This window comes from Oncorhynchus clarkii, chromosome 25 (genome assembly GCF_045791955.1).
Source record: "Oncorhynchus clarkii lewisi isolate Uvic-CL-2024 chromosome 25, UVic_Ocla_1.0, whole genome shotgun sequence".
NCBI lineage: Eukaryota > Metazoa > Chordata > Actinopteri > Salmoniformes > Salmonidae > Oncorhynchus > Oncorhynchus clarkii.
In genome coordinates this window covers 33145118-33161911 of record NC_092171.1, presented here as the reverse complement: position 1 = coordinate 33161911, position 16794 = coordinate 33145118, and the positions used below count along the sequence as shown (strand labels likewise).

At 43.8% G+C, this 16794-nt stretch overlaps 1 protein-coding gene across 1 annotated transcript in view; it reads left to right on the top strand.

Annotated features, from left to right (window-relative positions):
* Positions 1-16794, top strand: part of LOC139383315 (dicer 1, ribonuclease type III) — a 70132-nt gene that overhangs the window by 46496 nt on the left and 6842 nt on the right. Inside the window, exons 27-33 of the mRNA XM_071127801.1 lie at positions 2592-2741; positions 3370-3620; positions 12048-12303; positions 12632-12884; positions 13107-13375; positions 15153-15315; positions 15517-15592. Of these exons, the coding sequence (XP_070983902.1) occupies positions 2592-2741; positions 3370-3620; positions 12048-12303; positions 12632-12884; positions 13107-13375; positions 15153-15315; positions 15517-15592 (1418 nt within the window). The remainder of the gene's footprint in view (positions 1-2591; positions 2742-3369; positions 3621-12047; positions 12304-12631; positions 12885-13106; positions 13376-15152; positions 15316-15516; positions 15593-16794) is intronic.

The window sequence follows — 16794 nt, the reverse complement described above, 5'->3', positions numbered from 1 at the left end:
TCACTGCTCCTCTCCTGATTTGGCCACTAGAGGGCAGGCCTATACCTTATTGCAGTGGTTCCCAAACTTTTTATAGTCCCGTACCCCTTCAAACATTCAACCTCCAGCTGCATACCCCCTCTAGCACCAGGGTCAGCGCATTCTCAAATGTTGTTTTTTGCCATCATTGTAGGCATGCCATATACACAAAAAACACATAAAACAACAGTAAAAAGACAGGCTATATACAGTAGCGAGGCTATAAAAGTAGCGAGGCTACATACAGACACCGGTTAGTCAGGCTGATTGAGGTAGTATGTACATGTAGATATGGTTAAAGTGACTATGCATATATGATAAACAGAGTGGCAGTAGCGTAAAAGAGGGGTTGGCGGGTGGTGGATGGCGGGACACAATGCAGATAGCCCGGTTAGCCAATGTGCGGGAGCACTGGTTGGCCGGGCCAATTGAGGTAGCATGTACATGAATGTTTAGTTAAAGTGACGATGCATATATAATAAACAGAGAGTAGCAGCAGCGTAAAAGAGGGGTTTTGGGGGGGGGCACACAATGCAAATAGTCTGGGTAGCCATTTCATTACCTGTTCAGGAGTCTTATGGCTTGGGGGTAAAAACACACAACTCTGCAATGTTGGGTTGTATTGCAGTGCCAGACGTGTCCCTCTGCTTAAGCCAGTACATGTCCAGGCCTGTCTGAAGTTAGCTAGAGAGCATTTGGATGATCCAGAAGAAGATTGGGATAATGTCATATGGTCAGATGAAACCAAAATATAACTTTTTGGTAAAAACTCAACTTTGGAGGACAAAGAATGCTGAGTTGCATCCAAAGAACACCATACCTACTGTGAAGCATGGGGGTGGAAACACCATGCTTTGGGGCTGTTTTTCTGCAAAGGGACCAGGACGACTGAGCCGTGTAAAGGAAAGAATGAATGGGGCCATGTATCGTGAGATTTTGAGTGAAAACCTCCTTCCATCAGCAAGGGCATTGAAGATGAAACGTGGCTGGGTCTTTCAGCATGACAATGATCCCAAACACACCGCCCGGGCAACGAAGGAGTGGCTTCGTAAGAAGCATTTCAAGGTCCTGGAGTGGCCTAGCCAGTCTCCAGATCTCAACCCCATAGAAAATCTTGTGATTTCTGGATTATTTTTTCTCATTTTGTCTGTCATAGTTGAAGTGTACCTATGATGAAAATTACAGGCCTCTCATCTTATTAAGTGGGAGAACTTGGACAATGGTGGCTGACTAAATACTTTTTTGCCCCACTGTACATTACTGGTATACATCAACTGGTAGACCTATACATTACTGGTAGACCTATACATTACTGTTATACATTACTGGTATACATCAACTGGTAGACCTATACATTACTGGTATACATCAACTGGTAGACCTATACATTACCGGTAGACCTATACATTACTGGTATACATTACTGGTATACATCAACTGGTAGACCTATACATTACTGGTATACATTACTGGTATACATCAACTCGTAGACCTATACATTACTGGTAGGCCTATACATTACTGGTATACATCAACTGGTATACCTAGGGGCCTCCCGGGTGGCGCAGTGGTTAAGGTCGCTGTACTGCAGGCTCTGTCGTAACCGGCCGCGACCGGGAGGTCCGTGGGGCAACGCACAATTGGCCTAGCGCCGTCCGGGTTAGGGAGGTGCGCGCTAACCAAGGTTGCCAGGTGCACGGTGTTTCCTCCGACACATTGGTGCGGCTGGCTTCCGGGTTGGATGCGCACTGTGTTAAGAAGCAGTGCGAGGACGCATGACTTTCAACCTTCGTCTCTCCGGAGCCTGTACGGGAGTTGTAGCGATGAGACAAGATAGTAGCTACTAAACAATTGGATACCACGAAATTGGGGAGAAAAAGGGGTAAAATTTAAAATAATAATAATAATAAAATGCTGGTAGACCTATACATTACTGGTAGGCCTATACAATACTGGTATACATTACTGGTATACATCAACTGGTATACATTACTGGTGTGCATAAGAGAGTGAGTGGTGTGTGCAACAGAGAGTGAGTTTGTGCATATGTGTATAAGAGAGTGAGTGGTGTGTGCATAAGAGAGTGAGTGGTGTGTGCTCAGGGCCATTTTCAGCATCATGGTCTGACTATTATTATGTTACATGTCAGACAATTAGCATTTAATGAATATGCATAGAGAACTTCCCACATGGTAAACTTAATGGGTTATTAATGGTTAATAAATGTACTATTCAGGTTGAAGCTTGTCAGATATTGAATTACATTAGGTCTGTAAGTCATTGAGTTGGATAGGGCTGCCTACCGTCTCACATCCAAAGCTAATCTAATGCTGCGTTGAGAGTAAAACTTTGGGACGATAATCTGTATTAATCCTATTGTGGGATTTGACCACAGCTCCAGGAGTCAACTACAGGCCTGGAGGCACTACTGGATTAAAGAGACATTGGATAATAAGACATTAAAACAATTCACATAGTAATCCATCCACTTTTTCTTCTTTCCCTCTTTGTCTCTCCTCCTAACCTCTCCCTTGGCTTTCTTTCTCTCGTCACCCTCTCGCTTGCTCTCTCAGGCCAAAGAGGAGCTCCTGGCCAACGGTAGTGCTGGAGAGGAGTTGTGTGTGGAGGAACTAGGGGAGGAGGTTCTGGAGGAGGATGAAGATCTGATGTGGAAGGAGCCTAAAGACGAGGTCAACGTGGAGGACGACCTGGAGTACTACCAGGTAGGGAGGAGTTCAAGACGACCACAAATGGCATCCTATATAGTGCACTACTTTAGACCTGGGCTCGTAGAGCTCTGGTCAAAAGTAGTGCACTACATAGGGAATATGGTGCCGTTTGGGATTGGTTGATGGTTGTTAGGGGTGATTAATCGAAAGTTGACTCTTGTGTTGTTAATATTGATATTGATTGATGTTCTGCTTTGAGGGAGCTAGCACAGCTAGCACACTGTGTATGTGACGAAATATGATTTGATTTGAGTTTTATTTTCAACAAATACTATACAGTATTCAGACACCTTGACTTTTTCCACATTCTGTTAGGTTACAGCCTCATTCTAAAATTGATAAATTCCAGGGGTCTGAATACTTTCCGAAGGCACTGTATGTGGTGTGTAGACCAATACAAGTTTCCATGTAATTACTCTATATAGTAAGAGGTATGAATGCCTGCATACCAGACACATGCTTGCTTATCAATTACAGTGGGAAATGCTGTATCAAAAGACAATGTAATTTATTTAAACACATTTTTATTTTCAGCTATGGAAAATGTAATTTAAATGTGTTAATTTCTAATCGATAAGGATGTCCTCGATCGACTAATTGATTAACTCATTCCTACTACCAGGAGCACATCAAGTTCATCGACAACATGCTCATTGGCTCCGGTGCCTTCGGCAAGAAGATTTCCCTCGGTACCTTCCCCCCTGCCCCCGCCACCCCTGGCCCAAGTCCCAGCCCCTCCGCCCGTTCCTCCTCCCCTGCAGCCGAGCCCAGCTACGGGGAGTGGAAACCCCCCAAGAAACCTGGCCCGGTCCCCACCCCCCACTACCCCTCAGAGCCTAGCGGTAGTGGCTCAGCAGATGAGTTTGACTACAGGTGAGTTTCCCCCAATCCCATGTGAAGTTGTACCTGAGCACCTAGGAGGCAAAGCGCTATATTTGAGCCGTAAGGCCCGACGGGGTGTGGTATTTTTTATTTAACCTTTATTTAACTTGGCAAGTCAGTTAAGAGCAAATTCTTATTTACAATGACGGCCTACCTAAGCCATACCAGCCCTTAGCCAATATACCATGGCTAAGGGCTGTTTTAGTAGTAAAATGGCGCCGGAGAAGAAGGCTGATGTTCTGTGTCCCCAACCGATAGTTTTTTTTGTTTGTTTATTTGCGTTGTTTGTTTTTACTTATCTTGTACATAATGTTACCACTACCGTCTCTTATGACCGAAAATAACTTCTGGACATCAGGACTGTGATTACTCACCACAGACTAGCAGACTACTTTTTTTCCTTTAATGAGTCTGACGAGCCCGACGCAAATGATATACTGCTTTCTCGGGAACAGAGAAAAAGGGGCCAGAGGGCAGGCTGCCTTATGAGAAGTCGTAGGCGATCGAATAAACCCCCACTTCCTTCCATTCTGCTAGCAAACGTGCAATCTTTGGAGAATAAAATCGATAACCAATGTGGAAGATTAAACTACCAACGGGACATTCAAAACTGTAATGTCTTATGCTTCACGAAGTTGTGTCTGAATGACAACACTATCAACATACAGCTGGCTGGTTATACGCTGTACCGGCAGGATAGAACAGCGGCGTCTGGTAAGACAAGGGACAGTGGACTATGTATTTTTGTAAATAACAGCTGGTGCACGATATCTAAGGAAGTCTTGAGCTATTGCTCGTCTGAGGTAGAGTATCTCATGATAAAATCAAATCAAATGTATTTATATAGCCCTTCGTACATCAGTTGATATCTCAAAGTGCTGTTCAGAAACCCAGCCTAAAACCCCAAACCGCAAGCAATGCAAGTGTAGAAGCACGGTGGCTAGGAAAAACTCCCTAGGAAGGCCAAAACCTAGGAAGAAACTTAGAGAGGAACCAGGCTATGTGGGGTGTTCAGTCCTCTTCTGGCTGTGCCGGGTGGAGATTATAACAGAACATGGCCAAGATGTTCAAATGTTCATAAATTACCAGCATAGTCAAATAATAATAATCACAGGCAGAACAGTTGAAACTGGAGCAGCAGCACAGCCAGGTGGACTGGGGACAGCAAGGAGTCATCATGTCAGGTAGTCCTGAGGCATGGTCCTAGGGCTCAGGTCCTCCGAGAGAGAGAAAGAAAGAGAGAATTAGAGAGAGCATACTTAAATTCACACAGGACACCGGATAGGACAGGAGAAGTACTCCAGATATAACAAACTGACCCTAGCCCCCCGACACAAACTACTGCAGCATAAATACTGGAGGCTGAGACAGGAGGGGTCAGGAGACACTGTGGCCCCATCCGATGACACCCACGGACAGGGCCAAACAGGAAGGATATAACCCCACCCACTTTTCCAAAGCACAGCCCCCACACCACTAGAGGGATATCTTCAACCACCAACTTACCATCCTGAGACAAGGCCGAGTATAGCCCACAAAGATCTCCGCCACGGCACAACCCAAGGGGGGGCGCCAACCCAGACAGGAAGATCACATCAGTGACTCAACCCACTCAAGTGACGCACCCCTCCTAGGGACGGTATGAAAGAGCCCTAGTAAGCCAGTGACTCAGCCCCTGTAATAGGGTTAGAGACAGAGAATCCCAGTGGAAAGAGGGGAACCGGCCAGGCAGAGACAGCAAGAGCGGTTCGTTGCTCCAGAGCCTTTCCGTTCACCTTCCCACTCCTGGGCCAGACTACACTCAATCATATGACCCATTGAAGAAATGAGTCTTCAGTAAAGACTTAAAGGTTGAGACCGAGTTTGCGTCTCTCACATGGGTAGGCAGACCATTCCATAAAAATGGAGCTCTATAGGAGAAAGCCCTGCCTCCAGCTGTTTGCTTAGAAATTCTAGGGACAATTAGGAGGCCTGCGTCTTGTGACCGTAGCGTACGTGTGGATATGTACGTCAGGACCAAATCAGAGAGATAGGTAGGAGCAAGCCTATGTAATGCTTTGTAGGTTAGCAGTAAAACCTTGAAATCAGCCCTTGCCTTGACAGGAAGCCAGTGTAGGGAGGCTAGCACTGGAGTAATATGATTACATTTGTTGGTTCTAGTCAGGATTTTAGCAGCCGTATTTAGCACTAACTGAAGTTTATTTAGTGCTTTATCCGGGTAGCCGGAAAGTAGAGCATTGCAGTAGTCTAACCTAAAAGTGTTAAAAGCATGGATTCATTTTTCTGCATCATTTTTGGACAAAGTTTCTGATTTTTGCAATGTTACGTAGATGAAAAAAAGCTGTCCTTGAAATGGTCTTGATATGTTCTTCAAAAGAGAGATCAGGGTCCAGCGTAACGCTGAGGTCCTTCACAGTTTTATTTGAGACGACTGTACAACCATTAAGATTAATTGTCAGATTCAACAGAAGATCTCTTTGTTTCTTGGGACCTAGAACAAGCATCTCTGTTTTGTCCGAGTTTAAAAGTAGAAAGTTTGCAGCCATCCACTTCCTTATGTCTGAAACACATGCTTCTAGCGAGGGCAATTTTTGGGCTTCACCATGTTTCATTGAAATGTACAGCTGTGTGTCATCCGCATAGCAGTGAAAGTTAACATGATGTTTTCGAATGACATCCCCAAGAGGTAAAATATATAGTGAAAACAATAGTGGTCCTAAAACGGAACCTTGAGGAACACCGAAATGTACAGTTGATTTGTCAGAGGACAAACCATTCACAGAGACAAACTGATATCTTTCCGACAGATAAGATCTAAACCAGGCCAGAACTTGTCCGTGTAGACCAATTTGGGTTTCCAATCTCTCCAAAAGAATGTGGTGATCGATGGTATCAAAAGCAGCACTACGGTCTAGGAGCACGAGGACAGATGCAGAGCCTCGGTCTGATGCCATTAAAAGGTCATTTACTCAGTGCTATGATGGGGTCTAAAACCAGACTGAAGAATTTCATATACATTGTTTGTCTTCAGGAAGGCAGTGAGTTGCTGCGCAACAGCCTTTTCTAAAATGTTTGAGAGGAATGGAAGATTCAATATAGGCCGATTAATATCAGCAGACTCAGGACAACTGAGCTTTGAAGGAATACGCAGATTTAAAGAGGAGTCTGTAATTTGCTTTCTAATAATCATTATCTTTTCCTCAAAGAAGTTCATGAATTTATTACTTCTGAAGTGAAAGCCATCCTCTCTTGGGGAATGCTGCTTTTTAGTTAGCTTTGCGACAGTATCAAAAAGGAATTTCGGATTGTTCTTATTTTCCTCAATTAAGTTGGAAAAATAGGATGATCGAGCAGCAGTAAGGGCTCTTCGATACTGCACGGTACTGTCTTTCCAAGCTAGTCGGAAGACTTCCAGTTTGGTGTGGCGCCATTTCCGTTCCAATTTTCTGGAAGCTTGCTTCAGAGCTCGGGTATTTTCTGTGTACCAGGGAGCTAGTTTCTTATGAGAAATGTTTTTAGTTTTTAGGGGTGCAACTGCATCTAGGGTATTGCACAAGGTTAAATTGAGTTCCTCTGTTAGGTGGTTAACTGATTTTTGTCCTCTGGCGTCCTTGGGTAGACAGAGGGATTCTGGAAGGACATCAAGGAATCTTTGTGTTGTCTATGAATTTATAGCATGACTTTTGATGTTCCTTTGTTGGGGTCTGAGCAGATTATTTGTTGCAATTGCAAACATAATAAAATGGTGGTCCGATAGTCCAGGATTATGAGGAAAAACATTAACATCCACAACATTTATTCCATGGGACAAAACTAGGTCCAGAGTATGACTGTGACAGTGAGTGGGTCCAGAGACATGTTGGACAAAATCCACTGAGTCGATGATGGCTCCGAAAGCCTTTTGGAGTGGGTCTGTGGACTTTTCCATGTGCATATTAAAGTCAGCAAAGATTAGAATATTATCTGCTACTGCTATATTATCTGCTACAAGGTCCGATAGGAATTCAGGTAACTCAATGAGGAACGCTGTATTTGGCCCAGGAGGCTATAAAAGGTGATTGAGTAGGCTAAGCTGTAGACCACACTCTACCTAGAGAGTTTTCATCTTTATTTTTCGTAGCTGTTTACATACCACCACAGACTGATGCTGGCACTAAGACAGCAGTGAATGAGCTTTATTCCCCCATAAGCAAACAAGAAAACGCTCACCCAGAGGTGGTGCTCCTTGTAGCCGGGGACTTTAATGCGGGGAAACTTAAATCCGTTTTACCAAATTTCAAAAAATATGTTAAATGTGCAACCAGCGAGGAAAAAAAAACTCTGGACCACCTTTACTCCACACACTGAGAAGCATACAAAAATCTCCCTCGCCCTCCATTTGGCAAATCTGACCATAATTCTATCCTCCTGATTCCTGCTTAGAAGCAAAAATGAAAGCAGGAAGCACCCATGACTAGATCAATAAAAAAGTGGTCAGATGAAGCAGATGCTAAGCTACAGGACTGTTTTGTTAGCACAGACTGGAATATGTTCCGGGATTCCTCCTCAATAAGTGCATCGATGACGTCATCCCCACAGTGACTGTGCGTACATACCCCAACCAGAAACCATGGATTTAAGGCATCAACCGCACTGAGCTAAAAGCTAGAGCTATCGCTTTCAACCCGGAAGCTCATAAGAAATCTTGCTATGGCCTCCGACAAACCATCAAACAGGCAAAGTGTCAACACAGGACTAAGATAGAATCATACTACACCGGCTTTGACACTCGTCGGATGTGGCAGGGCTTGCAAACCATTACAGACTACAAAGGGAAGCACAGCCGAGAGCTGCCCAGTGACACGAGCCTAGCAGACGAGCTGAACTACTTTTATTCTCGCTTCGAGGCAAATAACACTGAAACATGCATGAGAGCACCAGCTGTTCTGGATGACTGTGATCATGCTCTCCGCAGCTGATGTGAGTAAGACCTTTAAACAGGTTAAAATTCACAAGGCAGCAGGGCCAGATGGATTACCAGGATATGTACTGCGAGCATGCGCTGACCGACTGGCATGTGTCTTTACTGACATTTCAACTTCTCCCTGTCCGAGTCTGTAATATCAACATGTTTTAAGCAGACCACCATAGTGCCTGTGCCCATGAACACTAAGGTAACCTGCCTAAATGACTTCCGACCCGTAGCACTCACATCTGTAGCCATGAAGTTCTTTGAAAGGCTGGTCATGGCTCACATCAACACCATTATCCCAGAAACCCTAGTCCCACTCCAATTTGCATACCGTGTCCTCAAAGCTCATCGATGAGCTAAGGACCATGGGACTAAACACCTCCCTCTGCAACTGGATCCTGGACTTCCTGATGGAAGTGGTAAGGGTAGGTAACAACACATCCGCCACGCTGATCCTCAACACAGGGTTGCCCCTCGTGTGCGTGCTCAGTCCCCTACTGTACTCCCTCATGACTGCACAGCCAGGCACGACTCCAACACCATCATTAAGTTTGCTGATGACACAACAGTGGTAGTCCTGATCACCGACAACGACGAGACAGCCTATATTGAGGAGGTCAGAGACCTGGCCGTGTGGTGCCAGGACAACTACCTCTCCCTTAATGTGATCAAGACAAAGGAGATGATTGTGGACTACAGGAAAAAGAGGACCGAGCACACCCCCTTTCTCATCGACGGGGCTGTAGTAGAGCAGGTTGAGAGCTTGAAGTTCCTTGTCCACATCACCAACAATCTTACATGGTCCAAGCACACCAAGACAGTCGTGAAGAGGGCACGACAAAACCTATTCCCCCTCAGGAGACTGAAAAGATGTGGCATGGGTCCTCAGATCCTCAAAAGTTTCTACAGCTGCACCACCATGGTTGCATCACTGCCTGGTATGGCAAATGCTTGGCCTCCAACCGCAAGGCACTACAGAGGGTAGTGTGAACGGCCCCGTACATCATTGGGGCTAAGCTTCCTGCCATCCAGGACCTCTACCAGGCGGTGTCAGAGGAAGGCCCTAAAGATGGTCAAAGACTCCAGCCACCCTAGTCATAGACTGTTCTCTTTGCTACCGCATGGCAAGCGGTACCGGAGCACCAAGTATAGGTCTAAAACGCTTCTAAACAGCTTCTACCCCCAAGCCATAATACCCCTGAACATCTAATCAAATGGCTTCCCAGACTATTTGCATTGCACCCCCTTTACACCGCTTCCACTCTCTGTTGTTATCATCTATACATTGTCACTTTAATAACTCTACCTACATGTACATATTACCTCAACTAACCGGTGCCACCGTACCCCCCTGTGTATAGTCTCACTATTGTTATTGTACTGCTGCTCTTTAATTACTTGTTACTTTTATTTCTTATTCTTATCCATATTTTTTTTAACTGCGTTGTTGGTGATGGGCTCGTAAATAAGCGTTTCACTGTAAGGTGAAAACTGTTGTATTCGGCGCATGTGACTAATACAATTTATTTTATTTGTTCTTAAGCATGACACAAAGCAGAGTGCCTGGATACAGTCTTTAGCCGTGGTATATTGGCAATATACCGCAAACCCCCGAGGTGGCTTATTGCTATTATAAACTGGTTAAAATTGGCCTTACCATTAAATGCTAACTTACAAGCTCCTAAACAACAATGCATTTCAAGAAATAAAAAATAGAATAAAAATTAACACTATAACATTGTGTAACAATAACGAGGCTATATTCAGGGGGTACTGGTACTGAGTCAATGTGCGGGGAAACAGGTTAGTTGAGGTTATTTGTACATGTCGGTAGATGTAAGGTGACTATGCATAGATTACCACTGCAATTGTAGCAGTAAAAATAATGTTTTGTCATACCCGTGGTATACGGTCTGATATACCATGGCTTTCAGCCAATCAGCATTCAGGGCTGATTATTATTATAATACAATCGATTGTTTATTTGAACAACTTGGTACATATGCAGAATCATACATAAAATGATATGTCATACAATATATAAAAAAGAGGTAAAAATATACAGTACCAGTCAAGTTTGGATACATCTACACATTCAACGTTTTTTCTTTATTTGAACTATTTTCTACATTTTACAATAATAGTGTTGAGATCAAAACTATGAAATAACACATGGAATTATGTAGTAACCAAAAAACTGTTAAACAAATCCAAATATATTTGAGATTCTTCAAAGTAGCCACTCTTGGCATTCTCTCAACCAGTTTCATGAGGAATGCTTTTCCAACAGTCTTGAAGGAGTTCCTATGTTTGCTGAGCACTTCTTGGCTGCTTTTCCTTCACTCTTTGGTCCAACTCGTTGAGGTCAGGTTATTGTGGAGGCCAGGTCATCTGATGCAGCACTCCATCAATCTCCTTCTTGGTCAAATAGCCCTTACACAGCCTGGAGGTGTGTGTTGGGTCATTGTCCTGTTGAAAAACAAATGATAGCCCCACTAAGCGCAAACCCGATGGGATGGCGTATTGCTGCAGAATGCTGTGGTAGCCATGCTGGTAAAGTGTGCCTTGAATTCTAAATAAATCACAGACCATTACACTTCCTCCTCCATGCTTCACGGTGGGAACCACACAGGCGGAGATCATCTGTTCACCTACTCTGCGTCTCACAAAGACACGGCGGTTGGAACCAAAAATCTCAAATTTTGACAGATTTCCACCGGTCTAAGCAAGTCTTATCTTATTTTTGCTGTCCTTTAGTAGTGGTTTCTTTGCAGTAATTCGACCACGAAGGCCTGATTCACATAGTCTCCTCTGAACAGTTGATGTTGAGATGTGTCTATTACTTGAACTCTGTGAAGCATTTCTTTGGGCTGCAATTTCTGAGGTTGGTAACTCTAATGAACCTTTCCTCTGCAGCAGAGGTAACTCTGGGTCTTCCTTTCCTGTGGCGGTCTTCATGAGAGCCAGTTTGATCATAGCGCTTGATGTTTTTTGAGACTGCACAAGTTTTCCAGATTGACTGACCTTCATGTCTTAAAGTAATGATGGACTGTCGTTTCTCTTTGCTTATTTGAGCTGTTCTTGCCATAATATGGACTTGGTCTTTTACCAAATAGGGCTATCTTCTGTATACCACCCCTACCTTGTCATAACACAACTGATTGGCTCAAACGCATTAAGAAGGAAAGAAATTCCACAGTGGTGGCTACTTTGAAGAATCTTTGTTTAAAACTTTTGATTACTACATGATCCCATATGTGTTATTTCATAGTTTTGGTGTTTTCACAATTATTCTACACTGTATAAAATAGTAGAAATAAATAAAAACCCTTGAATGAGTAGGTGTGTTCAAACTTTTGACTGGTACTGTATATTCTACCTAAATGTATGGACAGTGCATTAATGACTGATTTGGCATACCACTTAATTAATAAGTAGACATATCAAATGATTGTGAATTATTCCAGCTCGTGGGATGCCATGTGTTACCTGGACCCTAGCAAGGCAGGGGAGGAGGATGATTTCGTGGTGGGTTTCTGGAACCCGTCGGAGGAGAACTGTGGGGCGGAGTTGGGGAAACAGTCTATCTCCTATGACCTGCACACAGAGCAATGCATCGCTGACAAGAGCATCGCTGACTGTGTGGAGGCATTGCTGGGCTGCTACCTCACCAGCTGTGGGGAGAGGGCTGCTCAGATGTTCCTCTGCTCACTGGGACTCAAGGTATGGCCTTAGATACACCACCTCTCTCTATCGTCTACCTCTGCTGTTACCCTTGTGTTAATGTAGACTCTAATCTATTAAAGTAACTCTACTGTTGTGTTAATGTAGACTAATATATTAAACTACCTCTACTGTTGTGTTAATGTTCACTCTAGTTCTAATGTTCCTCAAGGTAATTGATGCCTGTGATAATGTTTATTATAAATAGCAGATGCTTTTATCCAAAGCAACTATGTGACCTATGGGAAAATCAAATGTACAAGTTACATTCCTGAGCCATCACATGAAGAATTACTTAATAATACAACCTATCACTATCATGAACCAGGTGTTACCGGTTGAGAGGAGGAGGCTGAAGGAGAAGGGCGGGGTCATAGAGGTCGTGAACCTTGACCTCCAGTATGGCTGGCTGAAGATCCCACCCCGCTGCATATTTGACCACCCGGACGCCGAGCTCACCCTCAACCACCTCATCTCCGGCTTTGAGAATTTTGAGAGGAAGATCAGCTACACCTTCCAGAACAAGGCCTACCTGCTGCAAGCCTTCACACACGCCTCCTACCATTACAACACCATTACTGGTAAGCATGAGTTTCCTACGGAATCTATTTCAAAATGGATGAAGCCTAATGAAGGAATGCACATATTGCATAAGATTGCATTGTTTCTAAAATGTTGTAGTAATTCCAGCACGTTCTGTAGTGTGCCTTTAATATAATTTTGTTCCATTGTAGAATGATTGACACTTCCTCTCCCTCATACTTCCACTCCATTCTCCCTCCCTCGTTTTCTCTCTTTCCCAGATTGTTACCAGCGACTAGAGTTTCTTGGTGATGCAATTTTAGACTACCTCATAACGAAGCACCTTTATGAAGACCCGCGCCAACACTCTCCTGGCGTGCTCACAGACCTGCGCTCGGCGTTGGTCAACAACACTATCTTCGCCTCCCTGGCCGTCCAGTACGACTTCCACAAGTACTTCAAGGCTGTGTCGCCCGAGCTGTTTCATGTCATCGACGACTTTGTGCAATTCCAGCTGGAGAAGAACGAAATGCAAGGCATGGACTCTGAGGTGGGTTTATGGTGGTCCCATCCTCGCAATTGTAAAGTTTGATTGTATCTCGAATGGCTCCCTGTAAGTGGTGCACTATATAGGGAACAGGGTGCCATTTGGGATGCATCCTTGTTGAAGAAGTGTGGTGTTTTGTTGTGGTAGTGTATTTACTTGTACTTTATGGATGTGGAACAAAAGTTATGTGTGTTCTGGGGTGTTTGTTTGTTTGTTGTTGTGGGTGTACATCTGTTGTACTCTTGTTCTATTGTTCCACATTTTCCCAGCATACCCCAGTGTATATTTCTACCAAGAAATCTTTGTAGAGACCTAATGATAGCTTTTGGCCTTGTTGATAATTACTAACATTTAAACATGTTTTGTGGGACATACTCATGTTTTTTTCTGCCCCTAACATAAAAGTCCCAAAACATAGGCTGTCAGTTCATATGAATCTGTTTTAGATTTAGATTTTGGAATGTTCAGTATAAAATTACATTTATATTAAATCCAGTTGGATTGAATTTATTTTTAAGTGCTTATCTTGGCAGTGAATCGGATCTCGTTTGAGCAGAGCTTGTTTTATGCCAAAGGGATAACATTAAAATATTTTAAAGAAGAAAAACTAATTTAGGAAAATGTGTAAATATTTCCCCTTAATAGCTCAACTGGACGGCGGGGTCTCTGGGTCTCCAGTGTGTGTGAGGGTACAGCTGACTTTGTATTTGCTATTAAACTTAATACAGTAATAACTTTAAAGGCACAGTGCAGTAAAAAATGTGATTTGCCTGTGTTTTATATACATTTCCACACTGAGTTTGGAACAATACTGTGAAATTGAAAATGACAATTAAGCCCTTTTAGTGTAAGAGCTGTTTGAAAAGATCATCTGAAATCTCAGCGTGTTTTGGTGAGATGGGAGTTTTGGCCTGTCTGGTGACATCACCCGGTGGTAAGTTAGTTAATAGACCAATAAGAAATGGTTCCAAACCTCTCTGCCAATAACAGCTCATTTTCAGATTCCCCTTTCACTCAGGCCACTCCTTTCTTGAGAAATTGCTCTTTGAAGCTAAGTTTTGTTTCATTTTCTACCATTTTATTTTAAAACATTCACTGTAAGGTACTTAATTGTTAACCAGAAACAATTTAATATTGAGGTAAAAACAGTTGCATTGGACGTTAAATACAGTTCAATACTTGTATTACTTGAATTTAACACTTGGCCTCCCAAGTGGCGCAGCGGTCTAAGGCTGCAGTGCTAGAAGCGTCACTACAGATCCAGTTTAGATCCCGGGCTGTGTCACGACCGGGAGACCCATGAGGCGGTGCACAATTGGCCCAGCGTCGTCCGGGATAGGGGAGGATTTGGCCGGCCGAGATGTCCTTGTTTCGTCGCACTCCAGCGACTCCTGTGGCGGGCCGGGCGCATGCACACTGACACGGTCACCAGTTGGACTGTTTCTCCTCTGACAAATTGGCTGGCCTCCAGGTTAAGCAAGCAGTGTGTCAAAAAGCAGTGCGGCTTCTTCGGGGGACTGTAACTACCAATTGGATATCTCGAAAAATTATCCTCAGATATTAATTTTCCAAAGGAAAATGCTCAATTCACTCTATAGCAAACATTTACTTTTTTATGATATCACATGGGAGACCATGTTCAGTCCGAGTTATTAGAAAGATGCCGTACTAGAGCACAGACCAAAAAAACAACAACATTCAATCCACACGTGAGAACATATTTTTTTCCACCTTAACAAAAACTACTTTTACGGCATCTGTTATTCCCCCTTTCCTTCAGCTTCGGCGCTCAGAGGAAGACGAGGCGAAAGAGGAGGACATTGAGGTCCCCAAGGCAATGGGAGACATCTTTGAGTCACTAGCTGGAGCAATTTACATGGATAGCAGAATGTCACTGGAGACAGTGTGGCAAGTGTATTATCCAATGATGAGACCACTCATAGGTAAGGAGGAGAGCGAGAAACTACTTCTTCCACGTTTTGATTTTCTCTTTTCTGATTGTTTGGCAGTTCATGCAGGGAGGCTTTTAGTTTCAATGATTTACTAACTATTAATGTTCTCATATGTCTGTCCCAGTGATCATCATATTGAGGAGTTAAAAAGATGAGGGTTCATGTTATAACGTTTTTCTTTTCCCCCCGCAGAGAAATTCTCGGCTAATGTCCCTCGCTCTCCGGTGCGGGAGCTATTGGAGATGGAGCCTGAGACAGCCAAGTTCAGGTAGGAGGATTTCTGTTGTGTGTGTATACAGTGCATTCGGGAAGTATTCAGACCCCTTGGCTTTTTCCACATTTTGTTACGTTACAGCCTTAGTCTAAAATTGATTAAATTGTTAATTTTCCTCATCAATCTACACACAATACCCCATAATGACAATGTAAAACAGGTTTTTAGACTTTTTTGCAAATTGATCAAAATAAAAAAAAACAGGTAAAATATTTACATAAGTATTCAGACCCTTTACTCAGTACTTTGTTGAAGCACCTTTTGTTAGCGATTACAGCCTCGAGTCTTCTTGAGTATGAGGCTACAAGCTTGTCACCTGTATTTGGGGAGTTTCTCCCATTCTTCTCTGCAGATCCTCTCAGGCTCTGTCAGGTTGGATGGGGAGCATCGCTGCACAGCTATTTTCAAGTCTCCCCAGAGATGTTAGATTGGGTTCAAGTCCAGACTCTGGCTGGGCCACTCACGGACATTCAGAGACTTGTCCTGAAGCCGCTCCTGTGCTGTCTTGGCTGTGTGCTTAGGGTTGTTGTCCTGTTGGAAGGTGAACCTTCGCCCCAGTCTGAGGTCCTGAGTGCTCTAGAGCAGGTTTTCATCAAGGATTGCTCTGTACTTTGCTCTGTTCATCTTTCCCTCGATCCTGTCTAACCTCCCAGTCCCTGTCGCTGAAAAACATCCTTGTAGCATGATGCTGCCACCACCATGCTCAACCGTAGAGATGGTGCCATGTTTCCTCCAGACATGACGCTTGGCATTCAAGCCAAAGAGTTCTACCGTTGTTTCTTCAGACTAGAGAATCTTGTTTCTCATGGTCTGAGAGTCCTTTAGGTGCCTTTTGGCAAACTCCAAGTGGGCTGTCATGTGCCTTTAACTGAGGAGTGGCTTCTGTCTGGCACTCTACCGTAAAGGCCTGATTGGTGGAGTGCTGCAGAGATGGTTGTCCTTCTGGAAGGTTCTCCCGTCTCCACAGAGGAACTTTGGAGCTCTGTCAGAGTGACCATTGGGTTCCTGATCATCTCCTTGAACAAGGCCCATCTCCCCCAATTCCTTAGCTCTAGGAAGAGTCTTGGTGGTTCCAAATGAATAAGGCTATAAAGTAACAAAATGTGAAAGGATCTGAATACTTTGTGTGTGTGTGTGTGTGTGTGTGTGTGTGTGTGTGTGTGTGTGTGTGTGTGTGTGTGTGTGTGTGTGTGTGT